This window comes from Cnephaeus nilssonii, assembly GCF_951640355.1.
Source record: "Cnephaeus nilssonii genome assembly, chromosome: 3".
Classification (NCBI taxonomy): domain Eukaryota; kingdom Metazoa; phylum Chordata; class Mammalia; order Chiroptera; family Vespertilionidae; genus Cnephaeus; species Cnephaeus nilssonii.
In genome coordinates, this window is record NC_137074.1 from 59,061,919 (window position 1) to 59,082,449 (window position 20,531).

Sequence of the window (20,531 nt, forward strand, 5' to 3'; positions counted from 1 at the left end):
TTCTTCATCTCTCTTCCTTCACATTTTACTATAAGCAGCCAGAAGAAACCAACTCCTTAAACATTTTGTTTAGAAATCTTCTCAGCTAAACATCCAATTTCATTGCTTGCAAGTTCTACCTTCCATAAAAGAGAACAAAGTTTAGCTAAGTTCTTCGCTGCTTTATAACATGGATTGGCTTTCCTCTGCTTTCCAATAACGCATTCCTCACTTCTGTCTGAAAGTTCACCAGAATTGCCATGAGCATCCATATCTCCAGCATGCACCTCGCAGCTCTTCCCGCCTCTGCCCATTGTCTAGTTCCAAAGCCGCTGCCACATGCTTAAGTATTTGTTGTGGCAACACTCCACTCCAGGGATCAAAATCTGTCTTAGAGTGGGTTGCCATAACAAAACACCAGAGACTGGGAAGCTTAAACACAGAAATTGATTTTCTCACAATTCTGGAGACTAGAAATCCAAAGCAATAAGCATAATTATTTTAAAATCCATGTCTACTAATTCCAATATTTTAGCTCCCTTTAGGTCTGTTTCTATGATCCACATAATTTCTGCTGCTGCTTGTTTACATTTTTATGTGCCTCCTTATAAATCGGGACATTCTTGATTGTGTTCTGGAAACCGTACATGACAAACTGTTTGTGAAAATAAACTGAGGTCTAGAATAATGTCAACTTTCTCCAATGAGAATTTAACTTTTGTTTCTGACAAGTTTTTGAGGCAACAGGAATTAAGGATCTCTTTAATTTAATTTCTGGGATTGAGATATTTTTTGGATCATTCAAATGATTAGAAGCTGAACTGTGGTCTATGAGAGGGATAGTTTACAGCAAGCATGTCAAACTCAAAGGCTAACACGGGCCAAATAAACAAGGTTTAAGTTTATTTGGGCCAAAAAAAAACCCCAAAAGCTTCAATTTTCATAGAAACGTAAGTTTATTTTGATAGAGACATGCTGAATACAAAGGGATGAAAAAATGAGTAATTGTTAACATAAAATAATGGAACAGTTTAATAAAAATTAATATTTTTTCTTGAATATTAACTTACCAGACACTGAATAACTGCACAAATTAATAAGAGTAACACAAATAAACCTATTTTTCTTGTACTCCGAAAGTGACATATTTTCCTGTTGCTCACACCAAACAAGTCAGTCCAAGACTAATGACACGGCAATCAGCTGCGAAAATACTCGCTGCTAGTATTAGTGGAAAGAAATGGCGCGCCTGCGCAAAAGGCGCGTAAGGGAAATGAATGCAACACGATTATAGTAATCAGTCATTATCGAAAGTTGTAGTTCATTACTAATAATTATGTGTAACAGGATATTGTAAAAATGAAGTTATGAAATTTTTATTAAAACGTGTCTTACATACCGTTATATTGGCTGGGCCGCAGAAATGTTTGTTGTGGGCCGCATGCGGCCAGCGGGCTGCGAGTCTGACATGCTTGTTCTACACCCAAGCAGCCCTTACCACCAGACCACAGCCCTTCCGAGTCCCAGCCCAAATGGAGGAGTCACCAGAGCCTCAATGTTGACTCCAGTTTTTGTCCCCCTAGTCTGACAAAGCTGGCAAAAGCACTGTAAAGCCTTTCAGCCACATTTTTAAAGAAGTTGCATATTCCCTCTGGTTAAACAAAGTGGCTCCAAAGGCCAGCGCCAATGCTCTGAGTTTGTCTTCTCCTAAATTTTTGCCCCGAAACTCCTCACTGCGTTATTAGCTCTTTATTGTCTTCCAGCCGATTTAAAAAATGTTAACCAGTGGTCCATGCCTACTGCCCCTTTCTCTCAGCATTATTAAAATCTCACAGCTGTCCTTCCCATCTTCCCTCTGAGAGAAGGAAGAAGGAAAAATATATACAATGGGAGCCATTAAGCATCATGTTCCAAACATTCAATCGAGTATTAAGAAGATACTTTATTAATTTATTGGTTGCTCTTTCTTGCTGAGTGTCTTTGGTTAGCTTAGCAACAATATTTTTAACTGTACTTTATAATTATAATGGGTTTTAACGAAATGTATTTTAGTTTCAGTAAGCATAAAGGAAAAAATCATTTTAACACTCCTGTGGCTTGATTTCACAGATCACCATGGATGTCATAGAACAGGTGTGTTATACTAAGAAATGCGGATGTATTCAATTCAAACTATATAAATTATTAATCTCATTACATTTGCATGTAAGAAAAATGACTACCCCAACAACAAGGTTGACTTTTATCACAATAATGATAGTCAAAATGCTTTGGTCCTTGAATTTATATTATACAGATAGCATATAACATGCATATAAATATATGGATTATATCTTCAATGATTTCAGAGGTTATTTCATTATTAATTAAATACAAAAGCTTTACTGCCTGGCTTGTGTGGCTCAGTGTTTGAGCATCGACCTGTAAACCAGAGAGTTATGGTTCGAATCCTGGTCAGGGATCATGCCTGGGTTGTGGGCTCGATTCCCAGTGCGGGGTGTGCAGGAGGCAGCCAATCGATGATTCCCTCTCATCATTGATGTTTCTATGTCTCCCTTCTTCTCTGAAATCAATAAAAGTATATTAAAAATAAAAAAGCTTTTCTGCTGTAATGATATCCACAGCCTGATATTTAAGAGTCCTTTATCAATTTTTTCTCTGCTTTCTTTCTTCACTGCCCTCTCATCTCAACCCTCCTTCCATGACCCTCTTTTATTAAGACTTAAAGTCCCAGCAGATTCCCCTAAGAGGTTCTCTCGGTCACATGAGCATGGGCATGCCTCAAGTGAAAAGAAACTAATTATGTAAGATTCTACGGTTGGTGGCAGAGATGGCCAACCCCCAATCCTTCTGACCACCAGGCTCCATTTCCCCCCTAAGCTTGGCTCCTTCCCTAGCCTCACAGCATACCTTCAGGCCCAACAGTGAATGATGTGCCTCTGCCATGGGAGGGTGAGGGAGAAGGTATAGGCAAAGGGTTCACTCCATTTTCCCTTCTCATGAGAATTTTAGTTTCAATTGACTCTTTAGCTCTGTTCTCCTAGTCATCTGATAGGTCATACGTGTCAAGAATGTTACTAACACTACTTGAGGCAAAAATGACCCCTGAGTGGTAACTAGAATCTTATTGGGAAGGGTTATAAGTGAATTATTAATACTGAATAGGAAACTGTAGCTTTGAGTTTCCCTGAGTGTGCTGACTTTTGTTAACTGGGCAAATCCATTGGGGGACCCTGGAAACTCTGCCTGTGGAATTGTTACAAGCGATACTGGCCCTGGGGCACGTAAACCAGACAAATCCTGCAACCACTCAATGTGAATCTCTTTTCCTTGTACCTGAACTATGTAACCTGGGGGCTAAAGAAAGTGGCTGTGTTCTTCTGTGTGGCTACAGCAAGAGCTCCCACAGGAAGAGAACTGCCTGAGGCTCTGCTGGACGCTGCGGTTCCTGCCTGGTATCTTGCTGAGTAGACTGATACGCAAATCCTATCAAACGTGGTCCATGTTAGTCCTATGCATGTGACTATTTAGTTGAGCCTAAAACCAACCCCTGGTGGACATTGCACAAGGCATCTGAGCTGGAATCAGACAGGCTGTGCCTAGTGCTATGCTTACAACAAGCACAATGCAATAGGGGAACCTCCATGAGAACAAGCTCTTTTTTTTTTTTTTTTTTTTTTGCAGCTTTATTTGTGATAAGTACAGTCACACACTAAAAGAAACTATAAAAATAATCTAGAGTCCCATTTTCTGGTCACAAGAATCCAACTGCTATAATATCTACTATATTCTCTAACAATTTCAATAGCATATTCCATATCTTAGATGAAATATACCAATTTAAATGGGAGTGTTTCATCTTCTTAAACAATGGGAATCTTTTCACATGATGATTATTAGAGTACTAGAGGCCCGGTGCACAAAATTCATGCACTGGGGGGTGAGGGATGGGGGAGGTCCCTCAGCCCGGCCTGTACCCTCTCAAAGTCTGGGAGTCCCTTGATCGATGCCCCGCAGAGGGAGGCCCCGCTCACCCACCACAGCACCGCGGGCCGGGTAGCCTGGGCCTCCCTCTGGGGGGCGATGGATCATGGAACTCCATGAGGTGATCATGGGGCAATGGCAGGGCCCCCAACCAATCACATCGCACCCACCTTGGCTGGGCTGGTGTCATAGCGTGGTTGTCCAGACGGTCGTTCAGCTGTTCCGCCATTCGGTTGATTTGCATTTTATGCTTTTATTATTTTAGATAGCTCAAAGCTGAATGATGCTACGTTCCCTCCTCCCTACTTCCTTCCAAATGGAAAATCAAACTCACCTTAGCTGTCTTTCTCACTTTGGGTTTTTTCCTTAAGAAACTTGTCAGTGTCTGAGCCCTCATCTTGCGGTTGTTCAGCAAAGTCCCTTGCAAGCATGTCTCCTGTGTGCCCGTGGATAATCTGATGGGCTGCAAGAATATGCTTCCGCTGTGCGTTCCTCACTGTGCCAAGTGACAAAAGAATTTTTACTCTGAAAGTCTGAACTAATTCATTCCCACATGTTTTCAAGATAGCCGTGATAGAAATGATAATTTTGCATCAGAATGCAAATTTTGTAACACAAAGATCATAAATGACTTAAAGGTAAGGTGCCCCATACTTCCCTTTGAGCCTCAGTTTCTAATATGGAGGCTCATGGCTTTAGAAGGTGGTCCTAGCTCCACACGCTTAAGAATGTTTATCATCAAGGCTTAGTACATTAAGCATCTCTTTTCCCTTGCAAAGGAGTAATCATGATGATGATGATGTTAGCATTTAGCATTTTTCCTTATTTTATGCCAGGCACTGTTTTAAGCAGTTGGCATATAATTATTCATTTAAACCTCACAACCCTAAAAGAGAGTTTTATTAATATCCCCATTTTCAGATGAGGAAACTGAGACACAGAAAGATTAAGTAATCTGCCCAAAGTCATATAGCTAGCAAAGGGCAGTAAGAAGTACGGTGGATTCTATGCTCTTCAGGTACCATCCGATTTATACAGGGTAAGTCGCACAGCAACCTGTAGCACTTCACAGTAGTATACCCAAAAGTACGGGGACTTTGGAGCCACATAGATCATGGTTCAAATATGCAAGTTTTATAATGTGTCTAAGCACTAAGTTCCTTAACTGAATAATGACAACACACCTACAGCTGTTGTAAGAAATTTAGATCAGGTACTTTTAAACATGCTTAGTACCTTGTCTAGAACTTAGCAGCATTTAAAATTTGGTAGTTACTATTATTTTACATCTATATACAGGTCTCTTCAGGTCTTTCCCATCCCTCAACTAAAAAAAAAAAGATATCTCAAAATGGACTGCATATAATATCTTAAATTGGGGTCAAGAGTACATAAAATACATATGGCTCACTTATTTGAAAAGAGAAACAAAGGTTCTAGTGCGTGCCCCCTGTCCATAAGGTTTTCTTGATTTGATGTACTTAAAGGGAGGAGGCCACCCTGGCTGGGTAGCTCAGTTGGTTAGAGCATCGTCCTGATATGTCAAGGTTGTGGGTTCAATCTCCAGTTAGCCAGGGCACATACAAAAAGCAACCAATGAATGCGTAAGTAAGTGGAACAACAAATCTACGTTTCTCGCTTTGTCTCTCTCTCTCCCTCTCTCTCTCTGCCCCCTTCCTCTCTCTCATCATTTAAAAATATATATTCTTAAATATATAAAGTGAAGAGGCTAAGGACTTGTCCAGTGTGCCCACAAACAAGACCCACTGGATTCCTTCAGCTCAAGTTCCCCTCCAGCTCCTTCCCTCAGAGCCAGGAGAAGCTGGAGTCACAAACGAGTAACTGTTAAATACAGTTTTCCCCTATCTTTGGATTCCCTTGGGTAGAATTTATCTGACACAGGCTGACCTCACTTGGGACCTCAGAGAAGTAGAAAGGAGTTGCATATTTTCTTAAGGATCTAGATAACACAATATCCCTTTTATAAAGTAAGGTAACACAGAACTATTTATTACCTGAAAATTAAATTTTGCTCTTATAGGCGCTGTCATATGATGCTGGTGGGAGTATGAGTTAGAACAATCTTTTTGTGGGGCAATTTGGTAGTACCTATCGAAATGTAAAATTCACACACCTTATTCACTGCTAGGAATTTACTCTCAGCAGCACAACCAGGACATGTGTAAAATATACTGACTGCAGCACCGCTAGTTATAGAAAAACACACTGGAAACGAGCTAAATGCTTATCGAAGAGGGTACTGGTTTAAAAAATTATAGTGCAATCATATAATGGGCACATAAGATATTTCTTTGTTCTCTTCAAATTCATGAGAGCCCCACCATTCCTTTATCCTGGTTCAATGACCTAAAATACTACACTTCTCTTAAACTTGTCCAGAATCCCCCTTAATAACTCTGACACCTACTAAGATGTTATTTCACTTTAAGTAATGACCTCTGGTTGCACCCCTCCCTCTGGGATCGGGTCTGTCACCAACAGTCTGAAAGCTCCAAAAGAATATTCTTTTTTTTAAGACACACTTTTTTCTCCTTATCTGTTTACTAAAAGCATCAGTCTTCCCAAACATCCGCTGCTGACACGTGACATCTGAGGGTATTTATTCTGCCATTCGGACCTGGCAGCCACAGGAGGCATCGTGGCACAGGGGAGCAGCAGAGCAGCGTCAGACCCTTCAGGCGCCCCCGCTTTCAACAGCCGCCTTGCACGTGCCCTGTGTCCACAGGCTGCTTCATTTGGAAAACCCCGCATATTCGGAACATTTACTTTATGTTTTTAAAAAATCAAATCACAAAGTACACCTCTTCTGGAACTTGGGAACTCCCTCTCAAAGGAGGGCTGGATCGATCTGGATGCTCAGCCACACTTATAAGAACTTTGCCCATCTACACTAGAGGTGAGTATATCTGGAATCAGCAGGAAGAGAACTGGACAAGCTCTGAAATAAGAAAGCTCGGTGATTCTCCTTCAGAAATTTCCCCATACCGCTGCTCAGTTTTAAATCTTTGGGATATTGAAAGAGTTTATCTTTTAAAAAAAATCATAAAGGGACGCATTTGCATGGGTTTACCTTTTTCTTTGACGAAGTCCTTTTGCACCTCTGGGATCAGGAAACTATAAACCAACTCGGCAACAATCTCCTCTGACTGAAGCTGGGTTCGACTAAAAAATAAACAAATTAAACTTTCTTTGTGGCTGTACTTGGATCCTCCTGACTTGTGAAGGAACTCCACCATCACCTTTCCCTTGGTTAAGTGATCTGAAATATCACATTCCTGGTGAGCTTGGTTAACCCCATGGAAAAGTCAGATTGGCTCCGCCCTTCATGTACCCTGCCAGCCAGGAAGGGAATGTTAGAAATACAACTTATACGTGGGAGCCACACACCTCGGGGTGGAGTCCAAGTAATGTTGCATGTCTTCCATGCTGTGAGGTATTCTAAAGTGAGTAATGTAAAAGTGAGCCAGCCTGCAGAGACTTCTATTCCCAGGGCTCCCACCATGCACAGGGATAGGCCTGTCAGCTTCTAAAGCGTTATGCTAATAACAATAAAACAATGGGCACTGAAGCATGAGCTATATATTTGTGTTTCCTTGGTGGTGAACTCTTAAGCTCCTGAAAAGTACATATAAGTAACAGCAAGTGGGCTATCTCTGCTACCATCCATTCTCTTGGCACATACCGGTTTTCCATTTCATAAGCAATGTCATTGATTTCCTTAGCCATCTTCTCAATTTCCGCCCTGGCTTGTTCTTCTGCAGTATTCGCTTCGGTGTTCAGTATTATGTCTTCCAGATATGAAGATATAGTACTCTGGTGAACTTTAACCACCTGAAAAAAAACCCAAATGCCCACAGTTACTGAGAACAGGAATACTAATGTAAACAAGATAAGAAAAATGAACATTGGTAACTTTTTTTTAGCTCATTAACTGAGTTCATTAAGTCCCTTCATTGATTGTTCCTTTTTTCTAGACCGTCTGTTTCTAACCCACCTTTCTACCCATTCTAACCCATTTTAGAATTGTGGATTTTCCTCGGGGGTGGGACAGTACACATTGCAGGAAGATCCTGGATCCCGGCTATGTTCTTACCCACAGCATGTCTTGTCACACTACCTAACTGCGGCAGAGACTAAGGTATTTCCCAATGTCCTTCCTCTTCAATAATAGAACCTCTGGATTTTAGCTGAGCCAATAGGTCCCTAGAACAGACTGCATTTCCTAGCACCCATAGTTCTAGCCAAGGGTATGCCTGCATAAGTGATGCAGGCACTTTCCAGAACGGATTGTTAAAAGGAAAGACCTAGCTTTATTTTTTTCCCCTTTTTCCTTCCTCATTTCATGGGGACATGATGCTGGAGCACCGGAAGTCATCTTAAACTGCCATGAGGGCCAGGCCTTAGGGACAGAAAAGCAGAAAGCTAGAGGGATCCTGGCTTTTTGATGAACTTTCTGAACCATCTTATCCGTCTACATTGCTTCTTTTTAAAGCTTTCTTCAAACTGTGAAACAGAATACACATGCAGAAAAGTGTGAATGAACGTACAGTGTAATGAATCTGAGGAAAGCCAGCACCCATCAGCCACTGCCAGTATCCCAGAAGACCGCCGTGGGTTCTTCCTGACCACAGTCCCCTTCCCCGCTCACAATTTTACAGCAAACATTTTCCTTTTCTTATAGTTTTGCTCCCTAAGTAGGAACCATAGTAATAGTTCAGTTTTGCCTGTTTTACAGGTAGATACACAGGAAGCATCACGTGCAGCATCCTTAGTTTTGTACGCATTCTATCTCAACAGATTTTCAGCTTCTTGGGAGAAGGGTACTTTTTTATTTCATGTCTGGATATTTCTGTGTATCTTGGGAATCAGTAATAACTCAGCACCTGTTTCTTGACTGGCACTATAACTACCTGTAAAACACCAAATCCTTAACTTTGAATCCCTGTGCCTTCCCTGCGAGAGACCCCAAATGACCAGCTTAATTCAGTGTCAACCAAGCAACCAACCAATCTATAATAATAAAAGTGTAATATGCTAATTAGACTGGACGTCCTTCCAGATGACCTTCTGGACGAAGTGGGCCTGCGAGGGAAGCCCGGGTCCCAGGTGCCAGAGGAAAGCTGGTGCCGGCAGCTGGGGGAAGGAAGACCTACTCTTGCATGAATTTCGTGCATCAGGCCTCAAGTCAAAATATATTTGCTCAATGTCCACTGTACATTGATCTATGCTGTGGGATGGAAGGCACCACGGGATGTACAACATGCCTGCTCTAGGGAGCCCAGAGTCTTACTGGGAATCAAGTTGAACCTATGGAACAATTAGCTGAGTCTTATAATAGTCCAGCGTTGGGAAGTTTACTGTGTTCCACCTGTAGTAATAAATATACTTGTGTGTTTCTGTATATCTTTATAAATGTGTAAGGTTCTGGACACATTGTGCTTGTATATGCATGAGTTAATGAGGAAATAGGTGGCTAAATGTGTTCTGTGTAGGATCTCAATATATATTTGTTGAATACAATGAAAAATACAAAACAAATGCCATTTCATTTCTTAAGTTTCCTTTGGTTTGACTCTGCTCCTTACAAACAGCTTCCAGATATCCCGCTGCCCTCACTTGCCTCCTTAAATATCTCGTCCTCCTCCCGCAGGCGCCTCTGTTCCACCTGGCGCCGACCACTCTCCTCGGCTTCCCGCATTCTCCGCTGTCGTTCGGCCAGCATGGCAAAGGCGTGAATTCTCCTCTCTTCCTGGAGTCTCACCAGCTCTTTGGACAGGAAGTCGAACATGTCTGCCAGCACCCTTCCTTCCAGTCCAGCCAGATGGTTTTCAACTAGTGACACCTTAAAAATAATGTCATCTTAAGGATACAAATTCCACTAAAAATGGGGATTTAGAAGGAGGAATGCTGGGTTACCCAGAACTCTTGACAGTCACTTTATTTTCAGACTGCAATTAGTTTTTATTAGGAATATTCTCTCTAGACTGGCCCCATTCTGAGGGTTCTGTCACTAGGAAAACTTATGATACAATCTTAGACATGAGAAAGTAGATTGCTCTCAGTCACTGAAGGCTTATAGTCCTCACGTTAGAAAGAGGATTTAGCAAAGAATTCTGTTAGTGTCTACACAGGATGCATTTTTTAAAAAATTTCAAGTTTAGCCCTAGTCAGTTTGGCTCAGCGGATAGAGCGCTGACTCAGGGACTGAAGAATCACGGGTTTGATTCCAGTCAAAGGCACATACCTGGGTTGCAGACTCAAGCCCCGATCCTGGTCAGGGCGTGAGGAGGCAATCAATCAATGTGTCTCTCTGACTTCGATGTTTCTCTCTCTCTGTCTCTCCCCCTCTCTTCCACGCTCTCTAAAAATCAATGGAAATATATCCTTGGATAAGGATTAACAATAACAAAAAAAGAGCTAAATTTCAATTTTTAAAAAATATATTTTTATTGATTTCAGAGAGGAAGGGAGAGGGAGAGAGAGACAGAAACATCAATGATGAGAGAGAATCATTGATCGGCTGCCTCTGGCACACCCCAAACTGGGGATTGAGCCTACAACCCGGGCATGTGCTCTGACCAAGAATCCTGGTTCATAGGTCGATGCTCAACCACTGAGCCTGCCAGCCGGGCACAATTTTATCCAAATAAAGTGCTATGAATTCCAAGACAGGAAGAGAAATGTCAAGCGTTTTATTAAAGATAGCAATGGAGTTTAATAAAATAGAATCTCCTAGAAATTCACTAATGATACCTTTTTAATTTCTTAATGCCTCATCCTTTAACATAAGTTTGGGGGAATTTTAAGATCTTGAATGACATGAAAGTAGAAAACCATAACTTCAAAGTCATTAACAACTATCTTTGAAATAGAGCAGGAAAAATACATGTCTATATGATCCTTAAGGTAAAATAAAGGCCTAGAGTTCTTAGCCAGGAATAAGCCACAGTGTCTATCTGTCCTGGCCTTGACACATCCTAAATAATAAAAGCCTAATATGCTAAATGTCTGGTCGACCTGCCAGCTGTTCAACCAATCAAAATGTAATATGCTAATGATATGCTAAGGCCACTCAACCGCTCACTATGACATGCACTCACCATGGGGGGGGGAGGGAGGGGGCAGACGCTCGGCCCTAACTTGCTACTGGGGTCCGGCCAATCAGGACTGAGCAAGACATGCTGAACATACCCCGGAGCCCTCCCACAATCCCTCCCTGGCCCTGATAGCACATCTGTGGGGTTCCTTGGTCTGGCCTGCACCCTCTCACAATCCAGGACCCCTTGGAAAATGTCAGAGAGCTGGTTTTGGCCCTATCCCGCAGGCCAGGCCAAGGGACCCCACTGGTGCGCAAATTCGTGCACTGGGCCTCTGGTGGAGAATAAAGGCATTTAAAGGACTGTATCCTTTGCCACTCCCACCTGTTCCCTCTCCCATTCTCAAGTATAAAGGGAAGAGCTCTCCTCCCAGGCACATGTTACTTTAATATTGACAGTTGGCCTCTGTGCTCAGTTCCCTGCTGGTTCATATTTGAAGGGAGGAAATCCGCACAGGTCTCCAAGGTGGTATGGCTATGGGTGAGACTGTCAATCAAGTGTAGTTGTTAGTCCAATACACTCATCCTCCTCCTTACCCACTGCCCAGCCCATATCTACCTTCTAACCACAAAGTCCTGCTTTACTTACACAATAGGAGAGGTGGAAAGAATGGGCAAGAGTCTCACTACTCCTAACATTTGTAAGCGGCGATCATTCAGCCCAGAGATCACAAACAGATTTCCTCCTCATCTCCAGGGATTACCGCTCCCTCACTTGTGTGTGTGTGCGTGTCTGGGTTGGGGGTTGGGGGGGGGGGGGGAAGGTAACCTTTAAAATCCTGAGATTTTAAATCCTGTTCATGTCTAATCTCCCTCAACAAGAAAGGTATGCTCAGGTAGTAAATTTTAATTTGAAGATTAAATAAAAAATATATTTAGCAAGGTGATTCCATTGCAGTCACATCGTATAATACACTACATAATTGGGAGCTGTGCATTTTCTGGATTGTTTTCCACAGAAAATGTAAGAGGAGAAAAGGAGAGGGTCAGCATTGATGCAGGTATCCATGAGGTGCCCGCTCCATCTGACCCCTGCAAATCACTGGTGTGTTTAGTGGAAGGTAAGCAGGGTGAGTCCTTGGCTGCATGACAGCTCTTCCCACTACTTCCTCCCTTAGCTCTAAGCTGACATGATATCAGTCAGGTACACTGATATCATGTGTACCTGAACGCATAATATGATCTCTGAACGCATAATAATCTGGCCACTCAGTGTATATCCTATATAATACAAGGCTAATATGCAAATTGTCCCCTCAACCAGGAGTTTGACCAGCAGGCAGGCCGGCCAACCACCCATGTCCCCTCCCCTTGGCCAGGCTGGCTGGACCTCACCCATGCACGAATTCATGCACCAGGCCTCTATATATATATACACTGAGTGGCCAGATTATTATGTGTTCAGAGATCATAATAATCTGGCCACTCAGTGTATATGTCCGCTAAATGGAATAGAGTTGAAAAGCCTGGATTGGCTTAGGTGTATCTGCCAAAGTCTACAATCAGAAACCTCCAAGGGCCAAAGAGGGCATTTTCCCACCCAGGTCCTGGGACCTGGTGCTTCCAGGGCATTTGCTCTCTATCTGAGCAGAAAAGTGCAGCCCTGTCTCCATCATTTCCAGGCCTCTCAGATTCAGAACTCCTGTGTCCACATTCTCTTCTTCTTCCTCTGGTCCTTCTGTTGGGTCTCACAGCCTGTGGCTTTCTTCCCCTCTCCCCTACACGAGCTCCCCAAACTCAGTGGCCATCCAGTCCTGCTGTCATGTAAAAGGAGTAAAGTTGTGCACATTTCCAAGCTGCTTAACATTTGAGCCCAAGTCCACACAGCACAGAGTTATGTGTGTGATTAAAGGTGGGTCATACTGGCTTTGCTGAAAGTTCACTTTCTTACAACACCAAACACTGTGCAAACAGATGGTTTTCCACGCTGATTAACAGGTTAGCGGAAGAGGTAGAAAAGGGCATCTACATTGTAGTCAACAGCATTAGAAACGGTGCTTACAGAGATGAGCACAGAAGAGAACAGGGAGACATTTACCCTTGTTAGGTGAGAGCTGTTATTAGGTCAGCAGAATGCAGAGGTCATGATGAAAGTCACAGAATATCATGAGATATTAACATATTTAATATGCGTTTTAACCAGCATGACTTATCTATGTACAGCTCCAAAGCTCAAAATAAGTGCTGATATTTACAAATAAATCTCATTTCTCATTTTTTTCTTTTTGCTTTTATTACCATTCATTCTGCTAAGCTCTCACTAACTGAAATATAGTACAGTCATCAAATGTTTAAGAAAAATTGAAAGGGAAAACCTTTTAAAATGTAGGTTTCTTTTTTCTTCTTTTTGCAAATAAGGAATATAAGACCATATTCAATTCAGTGAGGGCACACCCCATTCTAATTATAGATTGTAGCAGCATTGTTTAAAAATGCTGACTGTGATAGAGTGGTGGCATTGTGGGGGATGTTTTTTTTTTCATCAATTCACTTATTGTTATTATAATGTTGCTCACACAATAGTAAAAATCAAGGAAGAAAATGTGACAAGAATGGAACAAGAAAGAAAGGGAAAGAACCTTGTGTTCATGCAAGTTCCTCTGCCGCTGCAGGGCCAGTGTCACTTGCTTCTCGGTTTTCCTCACCAGCCTGTCATCTTCCTGTAGAGCGTGGGTGGTGCGCAGCTCCTGGATCAGCTCCAGTCGCTTTTCTTTCCCTTCAAACATCTGTATCAAATGAAATCAAAGAGAGACTTGCAAATTAGCATCCCTTGTGTCAGGCACTAGGGCTCCCAAGCAGTGACTTAGGAAGAGTAGGTTCTGCTCCGCCTTTTGGAACTACAGAGCCTGTGTGTTCCACAGAGTGAGGTCAGCCCTCTTACTACCCCTCCGGCTGCTCAGGCAGAGGAGGGAGCTTAGTTATCAGTTAGCTGTTTACGCGGTTTCTTAAAATGCCTTTCAAAGGCAAGGGGACCGCTACAGGGTCATATTAAGAAACTTGAACTTCCCCTCATTTCCTGTGCTCCTTCTTCCCTAAGAAAGCTGGGGATGGTATATTTCATAGCTATATTTTCTTTTCCTATAGATCTGCCCCTGCTTTGTAATACACAATGTGCTGTCTGAACTGAGGCAATTCTCCTGGGAAATACCAAAAGGAGAGTAAAGAATAATGCTGAACACAAAATGCTCACCCGGCTTCCCTGGACTTGCTCTTCATAATTGAGTTTTTAAGAGTTATAACTGTCTGGGGAGAAATAACTCTTTTAGCTGGGACTTTATATCAGTCCACTTTTTAAACTGAGTGTTTGCTCTGGCAGCATAAATAACCTAAGGCTTCCCGGTCAGGAAGACCAGAGTTGAATTTGCTGGTAATTAACATACTCTCTCTCAGACTTACATTACTTGCCTATAATATAGGGTAAGTGATAGGGAAAAAATGAGATGATATATGTAGAATAAAAAATGTATAATGTGGGCATTGAGTAGGAGTTCAAACTATAGTTATTATTTAGTTATTTCATTTATTATTCAGGTATTGCCAGCTAAGTACAGCTCAAATAGTTGTATTATGACTTTGTGGAAAATTAGGGAATCCACTTGGTCAGTGATATTTTAATGATCAAAATTCAGGTAAGAAAATTGCCGGGTTTAGCAATTCCAGGAAGACATTACTTTCACACTGTATTGGCTACAACTGTAGCAAACAGCAGGCAGGTTATTCCTCTCCTTGACATTGTGTCACCCAACTGGACAATCTATGGCAGTAGAAAGGAATGGGTAGGTAATTCAAGAGTATAGTTCCAAAGAACATATATGCATAACCCACAGACACAGACAACAGTGTGGTGATGGCCAGAGGGAAGGTGGGGCAAGGCTGGGTGAAGGTGGGCAAAGGGGGAGGAGAATGAGGACATCTGTAACAGTGTAAACAATAAGAATAAAGTTAAAAAAACACACACACAGGAAAAAAAAGAAAGAGTGTAGTTCCATAAGACAGCGGTGAATTCACCCCAAGGAACCAAGCACGTGCACATGCTGTGAATCTGTTTTCAGAGGAGAAGCACATGGCCAGTGGTCGGACCCTACATACCACATTCTGAACGACTCTGCCCCGGAGTAACTTTTGAAGGAAGATAACAGCCTTTTCTATATCTTCTTCTTCCTAAAAGAACAAAGGGAGAACCAAGCAGCTTGAGAACAGCAGTCAGTATCAAATAATTTTTTAAAGAATTAGATCAAACAGAAGAGACTGTGCTAGATGCCAGAGGGATTTACAGAGAAATTAAAAATGGTTTCTACCTTCATTGAACATATAGTATTTTAAATGTTACTTACTTTATTATTAAACTTCATTATTATTTTTCATCATAAATATCATTAACAAATCATACAAAAAGTTAAAAAATTCACCCACTGTGATACTATACCTATAATTTAAGCAATTTTCATTTCCCTATACTTCTTTACAGCAAAATCATTCTTGAAGCTGAAAGTATTATTTATAGCATCTCTTTTGCAATAGTTTTTTCATGTTTGATCATGAGTAGACAAAGGATACAGCTAATCTAGGTCAGAGTCTAGAGGGAGGTACTTCTCACAAAAATTTAGCAAAACTGGTAAAATCAGAATATAGTAGACAAGATTAGCCATTTATAAAAACCACCTTTAATAACTATGTGTCAAAAGCAGAAAGAGCAGCCCGGCTGGTGTTCAGTGGTTGAGCATCTATCCATCAACCAAGAAGTTCCTGGTTCGATTCCCAGTCAGGGCATATGCCTGGATTGCAGGCTTGATCCCTGATAGGAGGTGTGCAGGAGGCAGCAGATCGATGTCTCTCTTTTATCAATGTTTCTATCTCTCTATCCCTCTCCATTCCTCTCTCACTAAAATCAATAAATATATTTATAAAAAAAGCCACCAACAGAAAGAGCAGAGTGGGAAAATCTAATTAAGGCATCTCTGAATGCAAAAGAAAGCAACAGTAAAATCAATGGCATTAACATGTGATAGACAATGTGTTAACCACCAGCAGTGGTGGCACAAGGTCTAAAATGGGGCTATTGTCCAGACCGCGTCCTAGCCAGGCAATGGGAGCATTCCAGTCCCTCCACAGTTGGCCCATCAGAGGTGCTAGGGAGTTGATCTGTCCACTGCCCTCCCTCTGACAAAGCATAACCTCCTGAATACAATCTGGCTTCTTGTGAGAATTGCCCTCTATGGGGAGATAATGGGCTGACCTACCAGTGAGGAGCATCCTGATCCACCAGGCAGTTTTGTTTCTCCCCATAAAGTAATAAATTTGCATTTTGGCATCTCTAGCAGTTTGCTGTGGGTTTGTTTAGTCTGGGTCAGTCTTAGCCAGCTCAGGCACCTTGCGCTCAAACTGAGTTTGGGATCTGTGAAGGTGAGGCATGGCCCGCTGAGCCAGTCCTACCTCAGAAGTCAGCCTGTCCTCGCGACTTTCTAACATTTCATTCTTCTCTGTCATCAGCCACCTCCCCATTGGGCAGATAATTATAGTAACCGATCATCATTCAATCCTTTTTTGTTTTATTTGACACACATGAGGATTACCTTCTGACGCCCACTTTTCTTGGGAAAACTTTTTATTCTTTGTGTTTTAATTTTTTAAAGGATTAGGTTTATATTTCATTTCATCTCATTTTACTTGTTTTTGTGATTGTGTGTTTGATGTTTGAAAATAAGAATAAAGGCAACATAAATTAACACTGTTAAATTAGGTTTGCTTTTAACTCAAACATCCTAAGAATAAATGGACAGCAATGCTAAATTTTGCATTTTAAGTAGAAAAGTTTCAAACTTACATTGGAAGTCATTTCCAAGGTTGGAGTTGGAAGCCGAGGTTGAGGTATTGGCTTTCTTTGAAGAAAGAGCAGAGGTTTCTTTGGTTCGGGAACTCTATTCCTCTTATCCAACAGTGCCTGAAAAACCCCCAACTACTGTCATTTCTTACCTTTATATTTTCTTCCACTACCACATCTAGGCCACAGATATGAATATCAATCAGAGATAACCTTCTCTATGCCTATGCTAGGACAGTTTGAACAAGTCCAAACCAAGGTGCTTCTATCTCCCAAGGGATGCTGTGATATTCCTAAGGATAAGTTAGCGACTGAATAAACATAGCACATATTCTACGTATATCCATTTAAATCAAGTCCAACTATGTATTATAAATAAGATAATACACCTTGACCAAGATAGCTTTGTCCCAGGTGTGCAAGGATAAATTATTATTTGTAAAAATAAAGCTTAAAAATAGCCCACCTGGCCTGGCTGGCATGGCTTAGTGGTTGAACTTTGACCTATGAACCAGGTAGTCATGATTCAATTCCCAGTCAGGGTACATGCCAGGGTTGCGGGCTTGATCCCCAGTATGGGGCGTGCAGGTGGCAGTCCATCAATGATTCTCTCTCATCATTGATGTTTCTCTCCCTCTCCCTTCCTCTCTGAAATCAATGAAAATGTATTTTTTTTAAAAAACACCCAGAAACCGTAACTCTTCCTTAATGCAATAATAACTTTAAAAGGAAAAGATTTTTCATAATTAGTTCAATAAGTGCAGACAAAACATTTGATAAAATTCAACACAAACACATGATTTAAAGTTTCAGTAAATTAAGAATGGAAGGGAACTTCCATACCCTGATAATACAACTCATGTATTTAAAAAATCTTACAAAAAGTGAGAGAATAATGAACAGAGTTCAGAATGCGTAAATGGAAGATGAGATAGGAAAGAAGCACATGGATATAGGTAAATGATCGTTAAGGTCCTAATTTTTATCTGATTCTATTACCAAGACCAACTGAACAAACAAGCATGCATGGGCCAGTGATTAGACTATCATCAACCAGGGGGTCTCAACGTGTGGTTCCTGCAGCATCAGCGTCTCCTGAACCTTGTAAATGCCAACATTCCAGCCCCACCGCTGACCCACTGAATCAGCAACTTTGGGGGTGGGACCCAGCAACGTGTTTTAATAAGCCCTCCAGGTGGTCCTGCTGCATGATAAAGGTTGAGCACCACTATCATATACCACAAATTCTAACCCAAGTCTGTACACCTATCATCCAATTAACAAAATAGAAAGCCCAGCCAATGGATGCTGAGTAGTTGGTTGACGGGGATGACCATCAGACTTTCTCATTCAGTTATGTTTTAAACTAGATGAGAGAGGAGTTGAGCATGACTCCCTTTCTTCATGATGTCCTGGTAACAAATCTTAAAGGGAGAAAATGAGGCCTATTATCCTATTAAAACCATAATTCTTAACACTAGACCTTAATGTAGTGTCAAATTTATGTAAATTCCAAGTCAGAACCACTTTTAGAGAGTAACATGGCTTCTGTAAATGGAAAGAACAACCTCCAAGAGGTTTTCCTACAAGTAATTTAAAATGAGGGGGAAGACGCACAGCACAGCACAGACAACCTCCAGAGAGAGAAGTCTAGAGGGGGGGAAGGAAGGGCTGTGAGTTGAGAACTACTGGACTTTGCAGCCCAAGACAAAATGCAGTGTTTGCAGTGTGGTATTTTCTGCAAAAGTCACCCTAGAAGCATCTTGTTTTCCAGATGAGGTTTATACCTTATGAACCTCTGCCAACTCGTTCTCCAGCTTTGCCGCCCTCTTTAGAAAGCCAGCTTTGGTGGTTGTGACTTTAGGCTTTGGAGCTTTGATTCGGGGCTGTGTCACAAAATCTGGGAGACAGGACTCAAGTTCCACTAATCCTATGGGAAGGAAGCACATCTTTTTAGTATCTGGTGCTTAAATTTAGCATTTTGAAAGCATATTGTTAATTTTATCAGTTGCTTGCCAAGTGGCCTCATTTAGAATCATTGGTAAGGTGTATCTCATATAACTGAATTACCCCCAAAGTATAAAGCAAATTTCTGTATAAATTCATGTCCTCAGTGACTTATACTAAAAAATGAGAAATGCATTCTAAAGTGAAAACACTGCCCTGAAAAAATAAACTCCACAATAATAATCAATAGAAAACTGATGATCATATGGTACATGTCACCATTCTAAAGTGGATGTATACCAATTTATCATATTCTGCTCTAGAGATGATCAGCCAGAGCTACACATCCAATATTATGACCATCAACTCATGATCTTGGCCATGTGATGCTTCAACTTGTCAACTGGAATTTAAGTAATTTAAATAAAGGTCTCTCTTGAATGGGATAGCAGAAATAATCCTCTCCATGAATTTATCCCCTGGTTTTCCATCCCCTTGCCTACTCATTTTCTGGCATTTCTTTTTAAAAGACTGATTTCATTATATATTTCTTTGCTTGATAAACCTGATATAAAACCTTTTTCTATTTCTTTTTGCACAACTTTGATGATTAGTAACATTCAATGTGTTTTAATGTTTAGTAGTTAATTGACTTTACCCCTTGATAAATGGTTGTATAGTGTATCTATTTATTTATGTGGGTCTTAGTAGTTTTTGTTAGTTTGTATCAACTCACATTATTAATAATATTAAATATATTAATTACTTTTTCTTGCAAATATTTTTATTTGTTGTTTAGCTTTTAATCTAAGTTATGTTTTATATATTTAATTTATATTTCTTTTTTCCCCACCACTATTGAATTATGCAATCTTATATTTGTTTAGCTAATCTGACGGTGGTGTATTTTGCTGCCAATTGAGAATCACAATAGATAATCCTAATCACTAGCATAAAAGATTTAAAGTACTGCTCATATCAAGGCATAGGAAGACTCCTCCTCAGGAGGTATATATATACATAAATTATGTATTTAATTTATACTGAACTTGTAATTATGTAAATTGTTTACCTTCATAGGTGTCGAGATAGTGATTTTTTACTACAAAGTCCTCATCATTGTCTGGGAAACGACCAAGGCGAGACAGAGGTCCATAGACCTGTGATGCATAATCAGAATAGTCCTTGATGATATTTCTTCTCTTGAACTTCTCTTCTACATTCTCTCTCTTTCCCATAAGTTTTCTGATTGCTAAAATAAAACATACTGCCATGACTATCTCCAAAATATTGTTCTGAATGATCCAAATGCAGAAGAGTAAGCCAGTTCTAGTTTTATTCTCAGGGAAGCTACTGAACTGAATGAATTTCATGATGGCCACTCACTGCAGTGAGAAAGTCACACTGAAAACAGATGTCTGACATCTGTGACCCAGGCAGAAGTAATAGAGCTGAATCTGTTAGTGTCCAAATTAGAACTCATTAAAAAATCTCTCTTTTTGTTTGTTTATTTGTTAATCCTCACCCAAGGATATTTTTTCCATTGATTTTTAGAGAAAGTGGAAGGGAGGAAGAGGTAGAGAGAGAGAGAGGGGCGGGGGAGAGGGAGAAAAAGAGGGAGAAGGAGAGGGAGAGGGAGAGGGAGAGGGAGAGGGGGAGGGGGAGGGGAGGGGGAGGGGGAGG

General features: G+C 41.1%; 1 protein-coding gene across 1 annotated transcript in view; it reads right to left on the bottom strand.

Moving 5' to 3' along the window:
• The window catches only part of CFAP91 (cilia and flagella associated protein 91), a 62,793-nt gene that overhangs the window by 4,071 nt on the left and 38,191 nt on the right, over positions 1-20,531 (bottom strand). Inside the window, exons 9-17 of the mRNA XM_079767320.1 lie at positions 19,921-20,100; positions 18,689-18,831; positions 16,905-17,021; positions 15,170-15,241; positions 13,660-13,806; positions 9,605-9,826; positions 7,667-7,815; positions 7,055-7,146; positions 4,298-4,459 (exon numbers count right to left, since the gene is read on the bottom strand). Coding sequence (XP_079623446.1) covers positions 4,299-4,459; positions 7,055-7,146; positions 7,667-7,815; positions 9,605-9,826; positions 13,660-13,806; positions 15,170-15,241; positions 16,905-17,021; positions 18,689-18,831; positions 19,921-20,100 — 1,283 coding nt within the window. The 3' untranslated portion in view covers position 4,298. The remainder of the gene's footprint in view (positions 1-4,297; positions 4,460-7,054; positions 7,147-7,666; positions 7,816-9,604; positions 9,827-13,659; positions 13,807-15,169; positions 15,242-16,904; positions 17,022-18,688; positions 18,832-19,920; positions 20,101-20,531) is intronic.